The sequence below is a fragment of the Amphiura filiformis genome, chromosome 1 (assembly GCF_039555335.1).
Source record: "Amphiura filiformis chromosome 1, Afil_fr2py, whole genome shotgun sequence".
In the NCBI taxonomy this organism is placed as follows: domain Eukaryota; kingdom Metazoa; phylum Echinodermata; class Ophiuroidea; order Amphilepidida; family Amphiuridae; genus Amphiura; species Amphiura filiformis.
The window spans coordinates 31,317,870-31,341,980 of NC_092628.1; the positions used below are offsets into that span (position 1 = coordinate 31,317,870).

The following is a 24,111-nucleotide window of genomic DNA, read 5'->3' on the forward strand; positions in this document are numbered from 1 at the left end:
AATATTAGATGCTAACCTTCAAGGACGCTTTCAAAGAAGGATTGATTTCATTTTATATCACACCATAAAATGATATATTATCAGGAGCATAAACATCATAAGGAAGTGATATCTACTATGTATATGACATTTTGTGATGTATAACTTAGGAAGTACATTTGGCGAGTTTCGTCTGGTTCTGAGGTTAGACAGGAAAAGGTGCTAATACACACCACGCGGAGATCAATGTCTCTTTTCCTTTTAGTAGCGAACATGTTTCACAAATGTGACAAACTCTCGTTCACTATCTGACAGAAAACTTGTTATAAGACAAAATATAGTTCAACAACTTGTAGCGCTTGAACTCATGAAATATTACAAACTAGTAGCTAACGCTTGAACTCTTGAAATATTACAAACTAGTAGCTAGCGCTTGAACTCTTGAAATATTACAAATTATATACCTCATATATAGATTCTCTCATCTGATTGGTTAAAAAAGTGGAGTCATTAAAATAGCTGTGCCCCCTTTTTCTATCAAGATGACGTCATAAGCAACAGCTGTGCCCCGGGCATAGATTCAACTGTGCCCGCTACATAATTGGATATTGGCAACCCCGAATACACAGATCGCTCGTATACATTACGCGCCCACTATACGGCCGGCGTTGATTACAGTGTTGTAAAAGAGACTATGCGGTCACAGTTCGCGATGAATTTGACCTCTCCTTGCAGACAACGACCTTTTACTGCCGTAGTGAGTGCATGCAGTGATTTGTTTACAATCTGTTACACGTCAAGGATTTATACCTGCCAAATGTCACTTTTTAGACAAATCGCTACGACCTGAAGACTTGGCATTGTGTGACGTTAGCACAGAAACGGTAGGGTTTTAGATATGTTATCGGTAGATATCGGTCCAAATTCTGCACCCTTGCTCTTGCATGTACTGTGCATTTAAGGCCTATGCAGTTAAAAGCTTGTAGGCCTTGTCAGCTCAGGAAAACTTTTAACCAATCAAATGAGAAGAATCTATATTATTCGGTATATAAAACAAATATTGACTGCTTAATATTCGGGGCACAGTTTAAAATTATAGAGATTCTATTAAAAAATGACTAAGAGTGCAGACCTACCATAAATAATCACACCAAACATGGGTTTTCCTCATTAGAATAACTTAATGATATTAAGTACCGTTATTTAATTTAAACTAAAATTTAAATGTTGGTGCTCATACTATAATAATTGCTTTTCTTTAAATTTCCACCTGCGAGGCTACCGTGTTTAGAACAACAATGTGTATTTAACTAAGGGCAAACAGAATAATTTGCCATCTCTTCCGCACGTAGCTATGAACGGTGATTGCCAACTCCCACTTATCTGAAGAGGTAGCAAAGACACCAAGCGATAAGAGTACTAGGAAAAAGGTTCAAGTAACCACCTATAAATGATGATACTTATCGATACGCAACTCAAACAGGCTATATTTTGGGCCGAAGACGATAATTTTAACTGTGCCCCTCATAGCAGTCAATATTTGTATACTAGTAGCTTGCGCTTGAACTCTTGAAATATTACAAACTAGTAGCTAGCGCTTGAACTCTTGAAATATTACAAACTAGTAGGTAGCGCTTGAACTCTTGAAATATTCAAATACAACACACATATATCCGCTTAATCATCGCAAGTTGTTTATCTTTTCTTTGACAGTGTGATGACTGTTTCATAAATTATGGTAGGTAGTTGAAAAGACATGGTATTTAATAAGACAGGTGAAAGTATCGATATCGTACTATTAATTTTTCTGAATAGAATTCCTACTCATTAATTTTGATCCCATAACTAATCATTTTGATGAGGTATATATTCATTTATATTTGGTTTATAATCTCTGTATTATATAATAATTGACAAGACCTCCGCTTCATATTATTTAGTAACTTTGATCAGAATACCCGAGTAATTTTGAAGATGAATATGTTATTAGTTATCCTAATCAAATTTGACAAGATTCTATTAACAAATGACTAAGAGTGCAGACCTATCATAAATAATCACACCAAACATAGTTTTTCCTCATTAGAATAACTTAATGATATTAAGTACCGTTATTTAATTTAAACTAAAATTTAAATGTTGGTGCTCATACTACAATAATTGCTCTTCATTAAATTTCCACCTGCGAGGCTACCGTGTTTAGAACAACAATGTGTATTTAACTAAGTGAAAACAGAATAATTTGTCGTCTTTTAAGCACTTAGCTATGGACGGTGATAGCCAAATCCCACTTATCTGAAGAGGTAGCAAAGACACCAAGTGATAAGAGTACTAGGAAAAGAATTCAAGTAACCACCTAAAAATGATGACACTTATCGATACGCAACTCAAACAGTCTATATTCTGGGCCGAAGACGATAAAATATAAATAGCTATCAATGGGTGAAATGAAAAAGAGCCAACTTTTGATATAGGTTGTTTGATGCTACCTTTTCACGAATGAGGAGACATTTACTGTTGACGATATTTATATTATCATGTAGATTATTCAAATGTGCTTTGAGCAAATCGACTGCGCAGTGCCAGAAGTGGATAAGTGCAATAGCTGCCATGTGTAGGTGAGTGCAATATACTGTGTGTAAATGGCCAAATGTTCACAGGGCATCTATTGCACTTTATACCCACTTCTGGCACTGGGCAGTCGAAATGCTTAACGCATGGTTTTTGTGTGACTTGAATAGCAAACATTTTTCGAACAAAAAATGCATATTTTAAAAAAAAATGTCTCCTTATTCTATAAACTTAATCTATTGTACGCAGTCATTTTATAAATCTCGTTAAATTGTTAGCTAGATTTGGAATCGTTGACTTCACCTTCGTAGCAAGTTCAGACAAACATCTACAGACATTATACTAAGCATTAATGTACATATTTGAATACGTTTTCTGATAGACGTTACTAAAATAAAACTACTTTGAAAATCGTATTATTATTTATTCTCTATCATAGGCACTGAAGGTGGTACTACACCCCCTGATAAATTGTGTGACTAATTTTGAAATATACAAAAAAAATAACTACACACTAGTAGCAAAAGTTATGTATATCATAGGGGCAAAGAATCCGATTACTTCACTGAAATTTCAGTGATTTAAGACAAGTGGTTCATTATATATGTTAAGAAATAAGGTACATTCTAGTGGTACCTCTTTTCTTATCATAAATAACGTACCATGTGTCTTAAATCACTGAAATTCCAGTTTAGTACCTGGATTCCTTGCCCCTATAATACGCATAACTTTTGTTACCAGTGTGTTATTATTTTTTGAGGAAAATGCAAAAATAGTCACAAATCTATCAATGGGTGTAGTACCACCTTAAATCACTGCTCACTCACAGACGTTTTACCATACTTACTAAATATAATACCAAACTTTACAAGTAAGAGACCTTCGAATAACCACTAGTGGTGGAAAACAATAATGAGCAGTATCGATATTTTAGTGTATTGCCTAAAGTGAAAAACCACGTCGCGGTAGTGCTCAAGCGAGAAAGGAACCTACTTTTCCCAGCCGCTAATGTCAAAGCTATTTTATTTTCCCATGATTAGCATGACTAAAACATGTTTTACATGTCAGGCTTCGAGCACTGTCGAATTGAGAATTTCCAGCATCACTTTGCCAATAATTTTCCATCAATGGGTTGAGTATAAACTTACATGCATCACCAATCATGTTTCTTAGTCAGATATTGCCTTTATGTTAACGTTACTAAGTATTGTTCTACATGTTGTAGATAAAGATGACTTTTTTTAGAATTGGTTTTTACTTCTTTGAATCATAATTTTGATATAAGAAAGGAATGATCTCGAGGTAGTGACCGGATTTGCAGGGCCGGATTTACCATTGAGACAGATGAGCCCTGGCCCAGGGCCCCAAAATATTTGGCCCGCAAAATTGCTCTGTGCATCTTCCTTTTTAGCCCCCAAAAAACATGTTTTGAGCCAAAATAGGATAAACTTGCAAAATGTTGCGAGCGCGAGGCGCGCATTTACCCGTTATATAGCAAAATTCACTTTCATTTTGCGCTAAATTAGTCTGAAATTGATTTTTTTTTTGGCCTGGCCCAGGGCCCCCAAAAAGGTAAATCCGGCCCTGACAATTTGCATGTATTAATTGCTTCATAGTCGTAGTCTTTATTATATTGATCCTCCTTCATCACCTTCCGGATATATTATCGATCCGACTATCACCTACTTCTACTAATTTCGCATCACTATGGGCGTTTCGTAGATAAAGATATGTACATTATTTCGACGCCTATACAATCAGACTGCCCTGTAAACTGCCGCAATCTCTAAGCACCTGCTTAAAGAGAAAAGTATTCAGGTAAAAACATCTACACAAAACAAATCCGTCTGACTAAAAATGCTTTGACCAAAAGACACATCTTGATCAACCTTGCATCCGACCTATATCTTAAACATGTCCTATTAATTATAGAAGCTTATTGCATGAGATCGCAAAGGTCAGTTTAAGTCCATCCCAGCGTGGATTTTAATTCACCAATTGTACATTTTAAAGTTGTATTTCCTTGGATGGCCTAGTTTGACCTGTTTACTACCACATAGTTTTACCACATTAACCATTTGACAATAGAAATAGAGTATATCCTTATTGGTAATATATGTGCAAGGCGGCACACAGGCTGCAAATGTCCCTGATTCTGGTAATTAGCAATACAGACAGAAGAAATACAACAAATTTAACTTTTTAAAAACGTATCAACTTATTTTCTGAAACTTACAACAGTCAAAATGTTAATCCAATATATGACATCTAATATTTCTATGATGTACCTATGTTTTGAATAGAATGGACAATACGGGTGTCACGTATGTATGGCCTGTTGTATCGCCCTTCGCATACTTTGAACCGCTAAAGGTTTAGATTTCAATGTTTAGCCTGAACTGTGGTTAAATCTTCAATAGAACTTGCATGAGAGCGACATTGAAATATTTGGCATTGATTTGTAAAGGGTGCTTTCATTCAATGTATATTAATCTTGCCTTCTATTATTTACAATGTTGTGAAATATATTAAAGCACTGTGAGGTATTAGCTTCCGGAAGACATATCAGATTTCCTTTAAGGTTTCAACTTCCAAGATGTGTTAATATTGTTTGTGAAGATTATGGACGCTATAAGAGAGTTGGTATTATATTTTTAATCGCATTCTTCCTTCTTCACAAGTCCATTAAATAATTGTATTTATTCAAAGGCGCACTTTTATGACAGTTCCTAGAATTTATATTAATTGGCAATACATTTTTATTTGATTGATACAGCTTTATCGTCTTCCTTAAGGTGGTACTACACTCCTTGATAAATTTGTGACTATTTTTGCATTTTTCTCAAAAAATAATAACACGATGGTAACAAAAGTTATGTATATTATAGGGACAAGGAATCGCCCAGTTACTACACTGGAATTTTAGTGACTCAAGACAAACGGTACGTCATTTATGATTTTAAAAAAAGAGGTACCGCTAGAATGTACCTCATTTCCTAACATATATAATGAACCACTTGTCTTGAATCACTGAAATTTCAGTGAAGAAATTGGATTCCTTGCCCCAATAATATACATAACTTTTGAGAAAAATGCAAAATTAGTCACAAAATTTATCAGGGATGTAGTACCACCTTAAGGCTCTAATAATTCATAACAACTGTGTAAAAAGTAACATGATAATTGCAAAGATTGTAAAGAATTCAAATATTACTCTTTTGTGTTAATATAATATAAATATATATAAAATTATATAAAAAAATAAAGACAAAAATCTCGACACTTGTTTGGCATTGACCACTGACGCATCACATAGGACTACGAATGCAACATTTGAAGTCCTGGACAGATGTTATCTTGGATCTTAATAATACGTTGTAATCCCGCCCTAACTGCAAACCAATTCTCTCACAAATTACATTCCACAAATACCCGTTTACAGAGTTGAACCCTTACATTTACCATGTTTACCAGTACTCAATATCATTATGGGTAACTTTGGGCGTGATTCGATTTTTTATCTTACATTAAGTCCTCCTATTAAAACAATATGTTTTCAAATTTTGAGTTGTATTGCTCCAGCTGTGTTTTGAAATGAGAAGCCAAAGCGTGTTTATCAATGCCAAGTAAGATAATACATATATACTTCTGGTTGTGGTTACCACAATTCACCGTCCAAACGAAACGTATCTCGAGCGTTTAATTGGGGTAATTAAAAAATGAATTGCTTGACCAAAATCGCAGACTCGCTGAAGAAACATGGAAAAGGATGCTGTCGGTCGGGTCAAGCTCCTTTAACTTCAGGCTATATACATGATATATAATATCAACCCAATATTTTGACAAGTCATATCAACTATAAAGCACGCTTCCAACGTGAGGATTGAGATCATCATATCACACCATGAAATGATATCAAGAGAATAAACATGATAAGGAAGCGATATCTACAACGTATCTATGACATTTTGTGATGTATAACTTGGGAAGTACATTTGGCGCGTCTCGTCTGGTTCTAAGGCAAAACAGGAAGGGGTGCTAATACACACCACGCGGAGATGATGAACGCATTTAGTTGAACTCGAAATTATATAGATGTTTATCACAAGTAAAGTATTCAATCAATGGTCACCGGTTTGTTGATCGTAAAAGTCCAATTGGTGAGCTAACAAAGTGAGGTAGTATGGTCACTGAAAAGATCAGATGTGGAAAATCTATCAATAATTTTGTGCATAAATTAATACAAATCGGTGTTTTATGTATTTAGCTAGAGTATGCACGATGGATAAGTGGACAACTGAGACGTCTAAGATAGATGTCTCTTTTCTTTTAAGTGGCGGTCATGTTTCACAAATGTGACAAACTCTCGTTCACTATCTGGCAGAAAATTTGTTATTTAAGACAAATATAGTTCCACAATAGCGTCTTTATGTTATAACACAAAAATCCACTTAATCTTCGCAGGTTTTTGTCTCTCCTTTGACATGTGATAAATTGCTTTATATTTTTGGTTATAAGAATACCGGCACGTTAATTGATATAAATCTGTTATGGAGTAGTTGTCATAGTTAGTTCTACGAAAATTGCTAAAAATAACAAAGTGAAATAGCCATTATAGCACCATAAATAACAACATCACACACAGTTTCGTAACTTAAACTAGATTTAAATGATGGTGCACGCACTAATATGATTGCTTCTCTTACCTAAATTTCCACCTGCGGGGCTATTGTATTTTAGTACAATAATGTGTATTTAAGGAAGTGGGTACAGAATATTTCGCCGTCTCTTTAGCACGTAGCTGGCGACGGTGATAGCCAAATACCACTTGTCTGAAGAGGTAGCAAAGACGCCAAGCGATAAGAGTACTAGGAAAAGGATTCAAATAACCACCTGAAAATGCCGAGACTGATCGATTCGGAGCTCAAACAGACTATATTTTAGAGTCGGAGAAGGTAAAATATAAATAGCTACGGGTGAATGGGAAAACGAGATCTTATCACAAGCAGAACCTACTTTTAAAATAGGTTGCTTGATGCTACCTTTTCATGAATAAGGAGACGTTTATTGTTGAAGTGAGACACATATCATGGAGATTATTCAAAGGGGCTTAATTACGTATAGAAATTCTTGGTGCATTTATGGGGCTTAAACATAAAATGTCAATGTAAGATCTTTCCCAATATTAAAACTATATAATGAATACACTATTGCCCGTATTCTATTCATAATAGGCCTAATTCGTTTTTGAACTAAATGCATATTATTAAAACATATATTTCCATATTATATACAAATAATGCAATAATACCTATATTATTAATAATAGTGAATTTTGCCAGTAATAGAGCTATTGAATTCGCATAACCACAAGTATTGGAAAACAATAATGAGCAGTATCGATATTTTAGTGTATTGTTTGAAGTTAAACTATGCTGCATTAGTATTAAAGGTACCTTTTCCAGCCGCTAATGTCAAGCTATTTTATTTACACATTACTCTAACCATGACTAACTATGTTTTATATGTCAAGCTTCGAGAACTGTCGAGAAGAGAATTTCTAGCATCCCTTTGTCAATAATTTACAGACAATGTAAGCAATTGGTGCTATCTTTTGATGAAATTTTGTTACATGGGTATACGCGAGAATCTGTATAAATTATCAGCTTCATCAGGGTTTTCTTATAGTATTTGTTCTTTCTGTTTCTTATACTTCCGGACATCTTATCGACCCGACTATCACCTACTTCTGCTCATATCAATATGTTTATTATTTAGATATTACGACACCTACTCAACCACCTGCTTAACGAAAAAAGCCAACAGGTGAAAGCATCTAGACACATCAAAGCATTCTGGTTAAAATGCTTTGATCAAAAGATACATTCTCAATTGGTTAACCTTACCCCGTCCTATATCTTAAAACATTTCCTAAATGGTAGGAGCATAATTGTATCAATTGCAAAATCTAGTGTAATCACCCGAAGCACAAAATTGCACCGATTTTTACCTTCTCTGATCCCCATTTTAAACCTGTATTGACTTGCAACACCTACATTTTTGTTAAAACGCATTGACCCTCTATAAGAGCATGTCTACTGAAAGATATTTTAATTTGTAAAATTAAAATTAAGAATCTAAAAATACAAGAAGAACAGCGTATTATATTTATTGGTAAAATGCAAGACGGCACAAATATTAAAAACGTCCTTGATCCTGACTCGATTGTTTACCAATGCACACTAGAGAAAAAACCTACAACAGTCTGAATTTACGTTGTAAATTTTTTGTTTTGTTTTGGTAAATCCAATGCCATCTTATATATCAGTGATACACCTGTGTTTTGAATAGAATGGACAATACGGGTGTCATGTATGTACGGACTGTTGAATCGCCCTTCGCATACTTTGAACCGCTAAGGTTTAGATTTCAATGTTTAGCCTGAACTGTGGTTAAATCTTCAATAGGAATTGGCGACATTGAAGTGGTTGGCAGTGATTTGTAAAGGGCGCTTTCATTCAATGTATCTTGCAATATTTAAGCTCTGTTTATTAGCTTCTATTATGTACAATGTTATGAAATATATTAAAGCACTGTGAGGTATTAGCTTCCGGAAGATATATTAGATTAACTATGAGGTTTCAACTTGCAATATGTGTTAATATTGTTTGTGAAAAATATGGCGACTAGGAATATCTGTTTTATTTCAATTGGCATTATATTTTTTAATTTATAAATACTTATTGATTCATTTCTTCCTTAAGGTGGCTATTAACGTTTGGCAAGGATTTTGAATAATTTCAAATTATCCATAGTAGTAGTTTAAACATTAACATTAAAGATTAAAAGGAATGCAAATGTTAAAATATAATAAAAATAATTTTGGTGCTTGTTTTGATATAGTGCAAGAGTCAATGACATATGTAGCTATACAAATGCAGTGTGTTGAGTCCTTGACAGAGTCCTTCTGATGCACTTTAGTTATTTTAATACAATCAACTCCTTGACTTTTCAAAACATATATTTACAAAAACTATCCAATAAACGTTGAGTAATGTGCCGAATAGGGAAAATCTTATTATTTTAATATTTTATTTTAAACAAACGATGTTTACTTTTTTTTCAATGAATAAAAGTGAGGATGGAGTTTTAAATCAATTGTTTTATAATGATAAAACTTTTAAAAGAATCGCCTTTTAAGATACATATGACGTCAGCGACACAAGGTCGAACTATTCTTTATTCATTAGATAAAAGCTTCATATCTTCATATCATAATTGAAAAGATAACGCATTGTTTGACCTTGAATATATTTTATGTTCACTCTTGTTGCATTAAAGATAATAAAAGAATGTAATCATCTTCCGAGGCAGATGTTTTAACATATCTGAGCATGTAGGCAGGGGAGCAGACATGTTTCCTATATCGTCGACAGTTTTATCCGGTATGGTATACATTAATACTTTGGTGTTAAAGTCGTGCCTAAGGTTATATATTTAGCCAAATATTGATTTGAAAAAATAGCATCTGAACATCATGCAGGGAAAACAAAGTGCGATATGGCGTATCAAAAAAATTGGATTGGGTAGGCCGGGGTTGTGAAGAGATTAAAGTGGTGTGTTATGGTATGCAATCAATTTTATTGCTTTATTCACTACCATATGGTTAACCTGCAAATGTAAACTTGCTTCAAATATGCACCCAAGAAACGTTAGACCAATATTACATAGAATATATGAAAATCGTCTTGGAATCGGTTTGCCAATGAATGTTCAAGACAGTTTTACATCTCCAAAAAATTATATTATTTCATCTTAACAAAATATAAATTTGACTACAATCAAAATTTAGGAAGCTGAAAATTTATGTCGTGAAACGAAAACAGAGTACATTTTGATAAATGAGCCAAAATGTGATTTAATAATTGCACATCGCATGCCCATTCATCGTGAGTGTTTCTAAATTGAAATATACAATGGCTTTTTTTCCTCACTAAAAAGGAGCCATAATGGGGTTACTTAATTCGATCTTGAGTGGTCGTCAATTTCTCACCGGTTTTGTTTAGATAGGGCACATTTATTGTATTCCGCCTCGAGAGGTAAAATAAGAAAGTACGAGAAAGGAGTCTTGGTGGATGAATTTGATTTGTCTTTCGATTATTATCCTTTCTAGACCGTGTCAAGAAATCAGACTTAAACAAAATCCAATAAATAGAACGCATTGTAATCATATCATCAACTTACTCTCATCAGCATTATGATGCTGATTAGTATACACACCCACGTCCCTCCACACCCTACACACCTCACCCATTAGCTAGATCAATCACGTTGATTGACTAGCTACATTGCGCACTTACAGCAACAAAATAAATAGGGTGTAGTTTCATTCCTGTCTTTAAGGTGGTACTACACCCCCTGATAAATTGTGTGACTAATTTTGCATTTTTCTCACAAAATAACTACACATTGGTAACAAAAGATTACTTCACTGAAATTTCAGTGATTCAAGACAAGTGGTTCATTATATATGTTAAGAAATGAGGTACATTCTAGCGGTACCTCTTTTCTTATCATAAATAACGTATCGCTTGTCTTGAGTCACTGGGATTCCAATGTAGTAACTGGATTCCATGCCCCTATAATATACACTTTTATTACCAGTGTGTTATTATTTTTTGAGAAAAATACAAAAATAGTTACAAATTTATCAAGGGGTGTAGTACCACCTTAATGCCATTTTTTAACATATTTGTGTAACTTGAACACAAATTTTCGCAAATCCATCTTACGACGTACAAATTCATGTCTATGTAAACTCTATTCCGTTTCAGACACTGAATGCTGATTGAGAGTAGTAAATGCCAATAATTTATTGCACAAAATACCACAGGAATTACAGCCTTGATCGTTATTGAATCATACTGGCTCTACTAACCATATGATATAGCCATATTATGAGAGTGCAAATTGATCCACATTTATTGATCCCATTTTCTTAAATCTTTCCGGCAACTCCATTCCATCGCGTAAATATTTTGAACGAAGGATTATTCTACTATATACAGACCACTGTCGCATACCAATGATTTTACCCAGTAACAGTACTTTGCTCGTGCTTGAAATCATCTGCTCTTGTGAAAAGATATGTCATTAAAAATGCCATGGATGCAATTACATACTAAGATCATTGAGATTTACAATAAAATTGCTGACCACTATAGCCTAATGCCCGCACCTTATAAACATTTATGTGCAGAACCCTAGTCAGACTACATATGTAATAACCTCCACAGCTGGGATCAGTTCACCGAGTTTCATACACGTAGAACAGGATAATCAGCAGCAATAATAATAATAATAATAATAATAATAATAATAATAATAATAATAATAATAATAATAATAATAATAATAATTATAATAATTATAATAATAATAATAATAATAATAATAATAATAATATTAATAACAATAATAATAATAATAATAATACCATAATAATAATAATAATAATAATAATAATAATAATAATAATAATACCATAATAATAATAATGTTATTTGATTATAGAGCTTAATTTCCTACACATTTTGAAACAAGAATTGCTACAATACCCAACTCGTAGTTAAACTTATCGCAATACTATTCGAAATATTACGATAGTATATGCTATGTGATGATGCGACCTTTGATTGCTTTATTTTACTTTATATATTTTCTGAATATTAATATGATACCAGGAAGCTTAAGTAAATCACTAATATCCCTGTACGAATACAGACATGATTCATCATGCTTTCTATGCTACCCTATATTTAAGAAACACTCAATCATTGTAAAATTATTCGAAATGCGATATGAATCCAATCCTATCATGCTCAGTCAGGTAGAATATTAACTGAATTAAAACTATGTTATTTGGACAGGTGTAAGTACAAAATATCCGTTTTGGAGAAAAATAATCTCATATATCACTGATGAGATTCGGGTAGTCTGAAGCCTCGTGCATGGAGTCCATACATCATGACCATGTAGACTATGCGAAATGAAAATAGAGCCAATGTTGCACTTTACCGGCTAGAACCAAAAGAGCTGATCTTGGTTTCTGGTCCATTGTGTTCTCTGTTGGGTATATGGATGGATTGGAAGAATAAGACAAGTCAATTCAGTTGGTCTATAATTATATTAATGAAAAAACGCATCCAAACCATTGCCATTTTTCTGGGCACAAAACACACAGTGTTGTATATGGTGGCTTAAGATAACTTGCAAGCTATTTTTATGTCTGCTTCTAAAGTTAATTTGAGCCTAGATCCTTTGAAGCAGTACAACATAGCGGTCGGATTGGCTTTGATGTATGTTGAACTGACCTGATATAATGTTTTTCCTAGGGTCCAGCCATTGCAGGTTTGATCAACTTATTCCCTTTGATTTGATTTTAAATGTCTAGTTTGTTAAAGTTGATATGATTTGATTTATTAATGTTATTGGACGCTCTTAGTGAAGCACATGCAGCACATGAACGTGGAGAGACATACTTTTTTTTACATATTGCTATCTCATTCGACATACAAACATATTTTGTTCAAATATTTAGATCAATCAATCTTAAAAACAATCAAGGAAATAAGCAAACAAACAAACAAACAAACAAACAAACAAACAAAATGAAACCTAGTCTGAACCAAACTAGGAATATGTGTATGTTGCTCTTTATGGCATACTTTCTATCTACTTAAGGTAAATCAATATTAACCCTCGTCTTTCGGAGGGCGCCCCCAATAGATTTCCCCAGTGCACCGCGTTCCAATAAGTCATCCAACGACTCAGGTAATCTTAGGACCATCATTTGCGTTATTTTTTCCAACTGAAATTTATTTTCGCTGTTACAGGTATATTGATTTTAACTCAATATTTATATTAGAAAATAGTGATTTGTTTTTATGAAATTGCATGTTTGTAAGATTTTTAGCATCAACTTCTCATCTTTACCAATATCTTGCATACAGTGTTTTGTATATAGCTAGGATTTCCTAATTTTGCAATGGCGCACTTATATTATGATGTCACAGTCATAGTGACGTTATATGGATGCTTTTGGTAATTGTTAACGTTGGAATCAGAAGACCCATATAATAGCTATAAATTGGTACCAAATAAAACACCATATCTAATATATAAATTCAGAAGGGGTGTAAAGTTAGTGTCTGTGTATATTTGGTGGGAAAATAGGTTCTGCTTGCTTCTCATCTTTTGTTTACCTACAATCGCTCATTTTACTTCTGCTGCGTGTAAACATAATTATGACGATATTGTTTTTCTTCGTTGTGTCTTTCAGGTTTTCATATGGATTTCGTAGTGGACCCTCCTTCTGAAATAACAAGTGGAGACACATTTATGGTGAATTTTACCTTACATGCAGCAGATTCCTTCTTTGATTGGGGAGTGCGAAATGATACACCTTACGCTGAAATGTACGAGCCTGTCTTCAAAGGATATGGGTAAGTAATGCACTCTGCTTGATTTTCTTTATTTACTGGTGAAATTTTTCTTCAAAACAAACGTATTTGTAGGCAGCGTGGTGCTACGGGGAGGGGTGGGCATGGACAAGGTCACCCATAAGCTTTGGTCCCTTTGTAAAAACGAAAGTAAAATTTATGTGGTAAAGAGTGCCAAAGTGCTTTCATAACTAATTCAATTTATACCAAAAAACAATTATTATCAAGATTTTGAGCGTACGATATTGTCGTCGTGTAAATATTGGCAGTTCGCAGTTGCCTCTGAAACACTAGACCATTAATGAGGATTCTCAATCAACTTTAAAAATTACACAGCATTATCTCCTCTTAACATATTTTACTGTGTGTAATCTGTTATTTACTAAGTAGTCTAAGGATGAGGCGATCATCACAAAAAGGCAACTCTTTGACAAACCTATTTGTATGATTGCTTACGGTGGTTACTTTATTAGATTATATATTCACTTCATCTAATTGCGTTGTTTTATAATTTATCTTGTAGAATTTGTGACACAATTTGAATTATATGGTTCTTTAATGACTACATCCAAGAAGTTGTGTTATTCCAATATGTAACTCGCTTTCTTTCAGGAGGCTTGCTCAGTTATTATAGTTGTCTATTGCGGTTATTCTATCGATCAACTTAAAAGTAATTCTAATTCACCAATGTAATAAGAAGATAGCCTTTGCTGTTTTTTAAAATATGAAAATATGAAGTGACTCGATAAAGTTCGTTCGCGTAACAATTAGCGACTACTCCATGTTGTCGGGTTAATAAGATTGAAGTACGTACGTCAAAAAGGTAGGACCCGGTATATTGGATATTAAGCAATCACTCTTTGTTAGCGATTTAAATTATCAATTTACTTTTATTTTCAAAATGGAATGTGCTATAATTACAGAATGTACAATTTCAAAAATGTACTATATGTTCCCCTATATATGTAATTGAACGACTGCTCAAACTATCATAAGTACCATTGTAAACTATTTAAAAGCCAAGCAGACGTTGATAACGACGTCTGCTAAATTACAACAGTCTTCATGTGATGGTAATTAACGAAATTTCATTGGTATATTTGGCGCCAAATGTTTATCCAGTTGCCCTATTTCCATGTTACCTTTTCATGACTTACCTCTGTGTCTCGTGATTTTCATTGTTTTTAGGGGTATTTTATGACACAATTATTGAATTTAAAGGTTTCTGAACATTTTACACACTGCAAAAATTATTTTACTCAACATTGAGTAAAAGGTCACAACTCAAGAGTTGAGTAAAAAATTACTCAACATTGAGCTCATATAGGTCACAACTTAACAAATGAGTAAAAAATTACTCAACATGAGCTCAATGCTGAGCATTTTTTTACTCAACTGTTGATTTGTGACCTTTTTACTCAATGTTGAGTAAAATATTTTTTGCAGTGCAGCAAGATATAAATGTGAAAATAAACATTGCAACGTTATATTTAGATCACAACACATTTATGTTACGCTCTACGTACCTGGATGTCTTATTACAAGTATGTTTATAAAATTGATTAATGAGAATCCATTATTTACTTTGCCCCATGTTTCAAGCATCCAAGCAATATTTATATACCATACCATATTATTTCATTACGTCAGGCCTGGTCACAGTAATTACATCTTTATTGCTTTTAATAAAGTAACTAAGAATAGAAAATAGAATGCGCACCGGATATTGATAATGGGACATTAGGAAAAACATTTCTCTAAATATTTAATCATGAAACGAAAGGAAAATGTCAGGTTTTGTTGTTGCTGTTGTTGTTGTTTGAATTATTTATTACTGTTTACCATTTAGATGTATTTCAAAGAATTGAGACGCAAATGTAATAAAAAAAATAATGCAGGTTCAAATGTACATTGTGATTCCGCACACAACAAACATCGACAAAGGTTGCGTTTTGTTAGTACTTCCGGGTTAATTTGTAAATTGAATAGATTTTATTCTTTGAAAGCCATATTAAATTTGTTATGACAATTTTATGATTTACTTCTTTTATTGAACGTATCATCAATGCACTCAAATATAAGTTAACACTCATGTACCCATGTTCGACCTACAGACGTTCTCTAAACTGAGCTAATATAAGATTTAATCGCTAGACCATTGTAGACCAGGCAATTATTCACGTAGCAATACTTAACAATGTTACTTTTTTCAACTGAAAATGATGATTAAATTGTATTAGTTTCAAATAATCCTTTTCTTTTCACTATAACAATGGTTATTTAATCGTAGCTTTACAATAAATAAAGATATAAAGATTATTCTTCGTCTACTAAAGTCTTCATATTATATTTCAATTCTTCAAGCTGTTGACGAAAGTAAAACCTGTAAATAGATATTGCTATATAACCTAAGAACATATCTAAATTGACTTGATGATGATGTAGGTATAATGTTATCCTGAAGCGCATGTATATACATGCATTTGTTTATGATATTATCATGTTGAATAGCAAACTTGATCCTGGTGTTAGTAAAAAATCCCTGAAACTTAAGAAGCAATTTCTCCGGTAATACTATTACATGACACTCATGTGTATTTATTTAGGTACAAAATAAAGCATCGGAGAACCATGACATAATTATGTGGTGTATTTTAGACTTCTTTTGCAATGACCACTAATTGTAGTGTCATGAAATAGACATCATTATCATCCATAATTTTGTTCCGACAAGTTTCAACGAAAATTATCTCGTATCTTGCAAATGTAACAAAATACAATCAAATATAAAAGATACTTTTACATTTTACAGTCTGCGCAGGTAATAAACAGCTCACACCCCTTAAATAATGTCCATTATTCACAAACGGGCGATTGTTTTGCAATCTGTTAATTGCGTTGGAAGCAGAATTGACTTCTGCGCATTTTGACACCTCATTTGTAGCAATTGTCTAAATATTGACGTCACAGCGTACATTTAAATCAATGTAACCCAAGATTTGAAAGTTGCGGTAAATTCTATTGATTTGTATTCAGTATAATGGAAGGAATTCTGTGTAATGATACTAGAGTGTTTTTGTATTGTTGTAAATGCAACTTTCAAATCTGGACCTCACTACATTAAATTGACCGGTGTTTTATTGTTTTCAAAATGTTGTCAAAATGCTCAGAAATAAATTCTGCTTCCAACGCATTTTACAGATTTGTAATACAATAACCCGTTTTTGAATAATGGTCATTATTTAAGGGGGTAGTTACTTTTTTTGAGATGTTTATTTGAAGGTGTTCGCCAGCTATGCTGAAGGTTCGCTGCTCATCAAACACAAAACGTTTTGCAGAAAACGTTTAAATGTCTGGTCACATAAAGGGTATAAAACGTTTTAATAACATTTAAAAAAAAAACATTTTTGAAAACTTGATGCAAAACATTCTAAACAGAATCCTATTTTTAAATAGCATTCTGTTTAAAAGTATCGACAACATATTTTGCAAAAATGTTTGCACAAGATATTTTACAATGACGTGCGAAACGTTTTTATGACCTTTTAATAACGTGACATTTAAATGTTGCTAGAATGTTTTGAATAAACGTTTTAAGAACATCTTTGTGTTTGCTAGGTGGGTTGAAAATAATGTTTGCAGATAATGAAATAAGGTTCGCTAAGGTCGAATATGAAATTAGGCTAGCTATGGCTAGAGTTAGAACTAAGGCTGGCATTTTCGGTCGGGTAAACGGGTACCCGCCCGAGATTACATTACCCGGGTAGGAAATACCCTCCCCGGGTACCCGAAATTCAAAAAAAAACAAAAACAAAAAAACAAAAAAAAAGTTTTTTATTTTTTCGGTTTTGTAGTTTCCTGGACCTAGACCTAAATGCTAGGATCATTCATGGTTGACCTAAAAAAAAAAAAAAAAAAAAAAAATTCAAGATATTGTTATTTTTAATATGAAAATTGATAATTTGTATTCATGTCATAGTCTATTAATGATTTCAAAATGCATTCAAATTCAATTTTTTTTTTTTGCAATTTTGGTACCGGTTACCCGCCCGAAAATTGGTGGCGGGTACCCGGGTACAAAATTACCCGAAAATGCCAGGCCTAGTTAGAACTAGGGTATTGAGTTAGGGTTAGGGTTAGTTATAGAGGGAACTTTATTTTACAAATAATGAAGCTTCAACATATTTTTGACATTTCAGAATGTGGCTTATTTGAATAATTACCTGAATTCATGTCAACATGGGAAAAAATCCATTCTAAAGATGATAATAAAGTAGGTTTATTGTATAGGCTATCTAGATGACTATACATTATGTATAGTTTTTGCAGGCGTAGAAGACAGCGCGATAAGCATGATAAGCACTACAGCTATGCCATAAAGCGGTGCATTATATATTTCCTACAAAATTGATAAATGACTAGGATGAATGTGCATGAATAATTGAAGTTTGATCATTTATTACCAACGTTTGCCTCTGAATTATTATAATTAATGGATGTTTACAATATACATCAGTGTTGTTATTTCTATAATTACATCTCTTGGTATTGGTTGTGCTGTTGTACATTTATAAAGCAATAAAACCCGAATGTAAATCCGTGGACTGTAGACGACAAGAATTGTCCATTGTCATGACCATATTTGGAATCGGCATGAAAAATACATTAAAATGAGTACAAACAAGCCTAGTATTGGTTCAGAGGCTCAAGAGATAGCTCTCGAAATATTTTAAAACTTGGACTTTTTATGTTGAATGCTATGGCAAGCAAGCAGATCAAAGCAATCCAGTTAGCTGAATGGGTTAAGCGCTCGCCTCTGGAGAGTAACGGTACGAGGGCGAGTCCCCATAACGTCAATTTATGTTCTCATGGAAAAATTGAGATAACTTGAAATGCTTCTGGACTACCTTATATGAAATTCGGGGTGTTGATTGTTGCTACGATGGTTTGTAAATAAAATAAAATGTTGGTATTTATACAGCGCCTTTCACATGTGAACATATACCAAAGCGCTTTACATTTATTCCGCCGTCATTAGAATATGTCAGCTGCCATACAATGCCCAAGGCATGCTCATATCTTTGGGCGGCGCTCAATGGACAGTATTCATAACAGCTGCCCATTTCACACCTGGGTGGAGAGGAGTAATCGAGATAAAGTGCCTTACTCAAAGGCACAACACGATGGCGTCGCCGGGGCTCGAACCCGCAACCTTCTGATTATGAGTCCTAGCCCGTTCCGCTCGGCCACTGTATAGATTGATTAGGGTTTGCGCGGATCTTGAACTGCTCATTCACTCTGAGGTTGGGCCATAACGTAGGGCAATCAATAAATTCAATGATTTATTTATTTACATATTTATTTATTTATTTATTTATTTATTTATTTATTTATTTATTTATTTATTTATTTATTTATTATTTATTTATTTAAACAGAGTTTTGTAGACATCGCGGCAACCTTGCCCCATTTATATCTTTAAGTCGATATCTTATTTATTTATAAACCAATATGATTTCTTTTCCAACCATATGTAGGACATAACATTTAATGCCTGAACCTGTGTTTAGCGATAATATATGGAAGCAGTAGCCGACATAGTATTATTTACACGGCTTTCAAGTGAAGAAAGAAATGGATCTATCTTCGCAAACATTACATCCCAAGGATGGGTGATATAATCATCGCTTCTAACGTTTACAGAACTTATAGAAATGCCCCGTGGATGAGCGCGCCACTTGTTTACTTGTTCTTCTGATATGAAAAGATTTTATTTCGGCAACTCAATTGAAAGAGATTCTTTACTCTCTGTTATTGTTCTAAAAAACGATTCCTTCGTTAACAGTATATTTTCCTACTGTTAAATTGAGAAAATTATACTTGGAGACGATAATTATGTAGGTTAATGGGAAAGTACAATTGGCGCGACAAGGAATGAGGGCATTGATAAAAGGTGACTACGAATGTGGATCAGATTTCAGATGGCTAATGCGAGCTGATTATAATAAGATGCTTAAGTACATACAATTTTGTAGCAAAAAAATATACGCAGTTCCATAACTTCACAACTCAGATATATAGGTCTATAAATATGAAGAAGACGTATGGAAGACAAACAAACAGGTAGGAGCCAGTTACAAGACCTCAGCAATTCACTGCGAGTACAGCGTGGGGACCGACAAGACAACATCAATAATACGCGTCAAATAGACCAAATCAGACAGCCGATCGTTCGGGCAGAAATACCGCCCTCTTTAAGAAAAAAAAAAAAGGCAAAAACATTTTTAAACGCCCTAGGTGGCAAGCATGAAACAAAATTCACAACTATAAAGAACCTGTATTTCTGAAGGAGATACAGATTTGGTGTTTTGATTTAAATTTTCACTTTTCTTGCCGACCGAAAAACTGAAATGTGCAATGCCAAAAATTAAGCTAATGTTAGAAAAGACAATGTCGACGGTAATGTGCGTTTTCCAAAACCAGAGTCGCGACGGAAAATAAATATATTTCTTTGGTTTTTGCTGCATGATTCTGCGAAAAACAGTTAGAAATATGGTGGCTATAAATTGCTAATGACATGTTGCAGAAATTCAATCATTTGTGGGAATTACATCAGTGGTTTTATACCTTTGCCGTGCAGTAATTTGTAACAACAAGTAAATAAGTGACAACAAAAAGTGAAGTTTGCTTTCGTGTAATAAAACATAGTGCGTCCAGGGACAATAAAATTCATTATTGATTCTAAATAGGCTTTTATATTTCCTGACCTTTGTCAATTATGCCTAAATTTGATTTATTGACTTTCATAATTACTAATTGTAATTTAGTGTCTTGTTCCCTCGGGCATGAAAGTATTATTTAAATAATAGACATCATATTAATTAGCGCGTAATAATGTAGGTAGTTCGATATTGATATCGATGACCTCAAACAAAGTACGCTTGACTTGTGCAATATACACGACAATATTAAAACACCCAAGCGGTTATTAGATAACAGAACTAACACTAAGTTTCTGTACTAGTTTGCACATAAATGTTTTTACAGATTTTAAATGTGGCCATTTTCTTATGCAACTTAAAATTCTAGAGGCAACAATGATTTCTTTGCGAAGTTTTCAACAAGTATACTTGACGCAGCATCCGTACAGTCATTGACGTCTTCAAAGTTCAAATGGCTTGCCTAGCATTGTTGTACTTTCCGGAGCACATTGCTGCCAGGGTGAATAAAACTCTGCGATACTTTCGGCAGAAATCGATGCGATGAAGATCTGTGCGCATAAATCTACAGTGGTAGAAAATAAACTTAACAGCAGAGGATATTATAGTTCTAGAATTTATCTGAAATACTGATAGTCGGCGGGTTTAAAGACACTACTTAACAAATATAATTTCCCATGTATGGAGCTCCATAGCCAAATAATAGCATAAGAGTAAAGATACCAGAATTGTCGCTTCTGGTCTTTCATGTAGTAGCTTTGTATAAGGGATGTGTTGATGATTGTTTTATACGGAAACACACAATCTCTTTTTGTTTCTATTTTCTTAAGATTGAGACACTTTTGAATATTTTACCAAGTACCCATGTGGCTTCAGTAATATGCTCTGGTAATGCACACACAGTACCCATACATACTCCATACTAGAGCTTATAAATGCGCTTGACAGTGAAGTTGTGTTTTTAATTGTCTTTAATACAAGATTAGGGACAAAACGTCCAATGTGTTATAAAAAAAACTTAAATTAAGACAACCGGCTTCTGGATGTTGAGTAGAATCTACACACAAACACACCAGAAGTTTTGTAACATCGCTGAAAAAAAAAAAGAAAAATTTTAAAAACTGTAAATTGAACATTCATCATACATCAATCCTGTCGATTTCATATACTAGATGTCTTGATAATATATGCATCATGTGTGTGTATATAAATGATTACAATGGTCGTAATACGGCAAACCGTTTGAAGGCAGAGACGAAGTAACTTCAGTCCATAAAATGTCCAAATGTCTTTGCAAAGGTCGCCAAATGGTTTAATTTGTGTCTGCAGGGTATCAGGATTATGGTGGTGGGAGAACGATTCATGAATGTTTTCGGGTATATAGACGTCGCCAGATGACCCTGTTCATTTACATGTCTATGGAGTAATCACTTGACTTATTTACTGCAATTAAAATTTGCGAGTCTCCCAACCATGCCAACTCTTGCAAGACGTCGGCCATCTAATACTGTTATTTTCGTCTAAACGCCACTACCGTGCAACCTTGCTTCTTCCGTAACCATTTTCCTGATACCTTGAAGACTAAAGTGGACTACAGTTTCTTTGTCTCTGCGTTGAAACGGATTCCCATTATTCCGCCATTGTAAGCACTGGAATACGTGGTGACATCTTCCCTCCCTTTATTAGTCTGATCTTGCTAACTTCTTATGCAAAGAACATTGTCATCTGGCAGTAATGTGAAATCGACAGGATAATGGATAAATATTCACCTTTTTGAATGAATTTTTCTCTTTTTAGCGATTTTGTAATTTTTAAAGACTGTTTAATATAAAGAGGCTTTTTAGTTCATTTGGTGAGTTGAAAATCAATATTTTGATAGCAAAATCTTCTCAAAGAAAAGCTACAAGGTCAATACCATCCATCCATTCGAATATTAGTTTATGATGCACATTAGAACGAAATGTCAGACGTCAGATTTAATTTTGAACTCATTTCGGTTTTTATATGCGTCATGCAAAAAACACAATATTATTTTTCTGAATAAATTTGAAAAAAATCCATTAGCGATTGCTAGTTATTACAGTACGCTTTTTACTGATGTTGTCACTGCTGCTATTGATTATACTTAAACTAAGAATGCTTGTACAATTAAAACTACTAAACTTTAGGATTTATCAATCGAATTTAAAAAAACCCAACAAATTGATACCGGCAATGCTGGGTGACATTATTGCTTGTAGAAAAGAAGTCTGGAAAGGTGACCTTCATGCAGTGGGTAAATCATCTTATACAGTTCAATAAATAAGCGCTAAGCGCTAAGCATGACCAGATAAGGTTTTGAGCCAATTGATATCGCCGCACAACTGATGTAAATGTAATAGAGGTTATCCGTGTTCTATAAGTTGCATATCCTATCAGCGACTACTATATCTTGTTTAGGACTTTCAAAAGAAGAACCTGCATGTGCAACCATGACTGCTTCAAAATAGCCCGCCAAAGTCATGATTGGTTTGAATGAGGAATACTACGGGAATCAGCGCCTTTTGTTAGAAGTCACGCATGAGTAAAGTGGATAACCTGAATCGCATATCACATGTCTTGTACTTGTAGTGGCCGTCTGTTAATGTCACTTACCCATTCAACTACACTTACTAATGCGCCTGTCACACTACACCGAATAGGTCTTCCGTACAAGAAACGGATGGTATTTTAGTAAATCCGTTGTTGTTCGTCAATGATCGTTTTATGTTCTTTTTATGTCCTGCTATCATCCGCCAAACGCGTTTTGTGTTAGGTGATGTTCGTTAAGTCCGTCGGCAAGTTTTGTGCATGCACAAAACTTGAAACGGAGTGTACCGAATACACATGTTCGGTATTTATCCGATGTGTGTCCGTATGGTGCTGCATATTGCCGGAGTTTGTTCGCTCTCCTTTCGTTCATGTTCGTTCTTTGTTCGTTGCGCTCGGCCCGTGTTCGTTGCAAATACGTTCATGTGAGGCCTTCACCACCGGATAGCATATTTTTGCATTCGGTGATGTACGTTGACCCAGCCCGTGTTAGTGTCACACTACACCGGATCTGTCTTCCGTATAAGAAACGGATGGTATTTTAGCAAATCCGTCAGTGTTCGTCAATGTTCGTTTTATGTTCTTCATATGTCCTGCTATTATCCGCCAAATGCGTTTCGTGTTAGGTGATGTTTGTTTAGTCCGTCGACAATACGTTTCAAGTTTTGTGCATGCACAAACCTTGAAACGGAGTGTGCCGAATACACATTGTCGGAAGTTGTCCGATGTGTGTTCGTACTGTTCTGTATAATACCCTGGGTTTGTTCGTTATT

At 34.1% G+C, this 24,111-nt stretch overlaps 1 protein-coding gene across 3 annotated transcripts in view; it reads left to right on the forward strand.

Annotated features, from left to right (window-relative positions):
* The window catches only part of LOC140143424 (atrial natriuretic peptide receptor 2-like), a 494,558-nt gene that overhangs the window by 186,720 nt on the left and 283,727 nt on the right, over nt 1–24,111 (forward strand). For all 3 annotated transcript variants that reach the window (XM_072165300.1, XM_072165359.1, XM_072165403.1), the window contains exon 3: nt 13,892–14,054. In XM_072165300.1, the coding sequence (XP_072021401.1) occupies nt 13,892–14,054 (163 nt within the window). The remainder of the gene's footprint in view (nt 1–13,891; nt 14,055–24,111) is intronic.